Source organism: Diospyros lotus, chromosome 13, assembly GCF_014633365.1.
Source record: "Diospyros lotus cultivar Yz01 chromosome 13, ASM1463336v1, whole genome shotgun sequence".
Classification (NCBI taxonomy): Eukaryota; Viridiplantae; Streptophyta; class Magnoliopsida; order Ericales; family Ebenaceae; genus Diospyros; species Diospyros lotus.
This window is the reverse complement of record NC_068350.1, coordinates 38,950,919-38,953,292: the sequence shown is the minus strand read 5'-3', so window position 1 is coordinate 38,953,292 and position 2,374 is coordinate 38,950,919. Positions and strand designations below refer to the sequence as shown.

At 40.2% G+C, this 2,374-nt stretch overlaps 1 protein-coding gene across 1 annotated transcript; it reads left to right on the top strand.

Annotated features, from left to right (window-relative positions):
• Window positions 1-536: 536 nt before the first annotated feature.
• Window positions 537-1,810, top strand: LOC127788296 (uncharacterized). The gene is made up of 2 exons (XM_052316428.1): window positions 537-1,376; window positions 1,489-1,810. The coding sequence occupies exon 1, from the start codon at window positions 537-539 to the stop codon at window positions 1,362-1,364; it is 828 nt and encodes a 275-aa protein (XP_052172388.1). The 3' UTR covers window positions 1,365-1,376; window positions 1,489-1,810.
• Window positions 1,811-2,374: the final 564 nt, after the last annotated feature.

The following is a 2,374-nucleotide window of genomic DNA, read 5'->3' as shown; positions in this document are numbered from 1 at the left end:
CGACAGGTTGATCTTGTCGCTAAATTTTAATTCTTTTATTTAATTTTTGTTATTTTTTAGCGACGTGGTTGAGCTATCCCGTCGCTAAATTTTAATTATTTTATTTTATTTTTTTTATTTTTTTGCTACGAAAATTTCGTCACTAAATTTAGTGACGGGGCTTCTGTCGCTAGTTCCCTCGCTAAATTTAAAAAATATATAAAAAAATTAGCGACGGAAATTCCATCGCTAATTAGCGGTAGAATAATTCCATTACTAAATTTCGTCTCTAAAATACATTTTTCTTGTAGTGAAAAATTAACTGCCTAGGAGTGCGTGGGGCCCACTGCCCCCAAGTTTACCCACCACCCTAGTTTGAAAATGTAATATAGCCAAAACCACGAGAAATTAATTAAGGACAATTTATGAATGTAGAGGTTGAGTTTGTGAAAGAAATATAAATATTGAAGAGAAGAGGTTGAAATTCCACTGGTTGATGAGAACTACAAGATTCATAACATCCGTTGATTCATCAAAACAGACAGACAGAGAGATTGATGGAAGTAGAAGAAAGCGAAAAGAAACAAAACCAACGGACGGAGAGATTGATCGAATTACAAGGAGAAATGGAGGGGAAAGATCTGCAAAAAATTGAGCACCCAAGCCAGCACCACCCACTGGAACTTAGGAGAATCACTCCAAGGCCATGGCGGCTACTATGGTGGTGGAGGTCACCAAGTTTTCTGCAATGGATACAGGGAACCAATCTCTTTTTCATCAATCATCATCAGGAGTATGGGGAGGTGGAGGCGATTTCTATGCTTGCCCCAACTCCGATTGCTGGTTTTTACTGCACAAACGGGGTACAGAATTGCCCCCCAAAATCGAGCATTCCTCTCACCCGAAGCACGCCCTCACTCTTTATCCCTTTGTCTTATATAAACATGGATGCGACGTCTGCCGACGGTTTCGTATACCGTTGTTCCAGCTGCGACTTCGATGTCCACGTACGCTGTGCTTCAATGGTGCTCCGTATCCAAGAAAGGGTCAATAAGAACAAGAAGATTCATCAACACTCGTTGATGCCCCTCGAGATGGAAGCCCAGTTCCTGTGTGCTGCCTGCGATAGAGAACATAAAGGCAAATCATGTCTTTGCCCCACCTGCGGCTTCTGGGCCAATCAGATTTGTGCTTCTTCGCCAACCACGATTTACCTCCACCGCCACGCTCACCCCCTTGCTCTCTTTCGTTCAGCTTTTCGCTACTACTATGGGAATTGTAAAATCTGCAACGAGGAAATGAAGAGAGCGTATTGGGCCCTATGTTTGCTCGGAGGGATGCAAGTATTCAGTCCATCTAAGTTGCTTGCCGTTGGAGGAGGTTGAGAATCCCAACAAGTAGGCTCCTTTTTTATTCGTCTTGCTACGTGCTAGATGATTTTTTATTTGATTACTTTGAATAAATATTTTCTCTACCCAAGCAAGTTTCATCCTTTTTCTGTGCTTTCAGGGATATCCAAACAAACTTTCATTCGAAATCAACAAGCCATGAAATTGAGAAACCCACGTGAGCATTTTTGCCATTTTAATTGGAATTTTCCCTAGCCTTTTACCCAATATTTGATTGGTCACATTCTCTTGTTTTAGAGATTCCAAAGAAATGATTATTCTTATCACTTTGTCAGTGCCAATGAATTTGCTAAATTAATAACCCAATTGATCAAAAAGCTCATCTTACAAAGAACGCATAAAAGAGCCACCAAGATCCTTTGTTACAAAGAAGACCACCCATTGATTTTTGTCAACAAGAAAATTGACGAATCTAAGGATGGCCAATTATGTGATGGTTGTGCACAAACCATCTCATCCTAATTCTTCTATTGCACTCAATGCAATTTTTCTCTTCACGAGTGGTGTGTTGAATTACCTAACGAATTGCAACACATATTCATCCAGAACACCCATTTTGCTTGCATACACAACAAGAAGACAAGTATTTTTCTCGCACCTATTGTCATAGCTGTGATATGCCCACCAACGGGTTTGTCTTCGGCTGCTTCACTTGTGACTTCAACCTTGATCTCAAATGCGCTTCACTTACGGAAGTAATCAAACACCAAGTTCATGACCACAATCTTGCCTTGAGGAAGGTAACAAGCAAACATTCCTGCAATGCATGTGTAGTAGATTGCTTTCCAGTCTTTACTGTTTTTCAATGTGAAGCTTGCAATTTCACGTTGTGCATCAAATGCGCTCTTCTTTCATTTTCAATTAGGTATAGATATGACAAACACTCATTTGATCTTACCTATTCCCCCATCAAAGGCTAACTTGAGTATTACTACGAAATCTGCGATGAGGACATTAACTCAATGTTTTGGTTCTATCATTGCATC

What these genes read in the sequence shown, in the direction of transcription:
- LOC127788296 (XM_052316428.1), top strand. Translation starts at nt 537, where the DNA reads ATGGAAGTAGAAGAAAGCGAAAAGAAACAAAACCAACGGACGGAGAGA.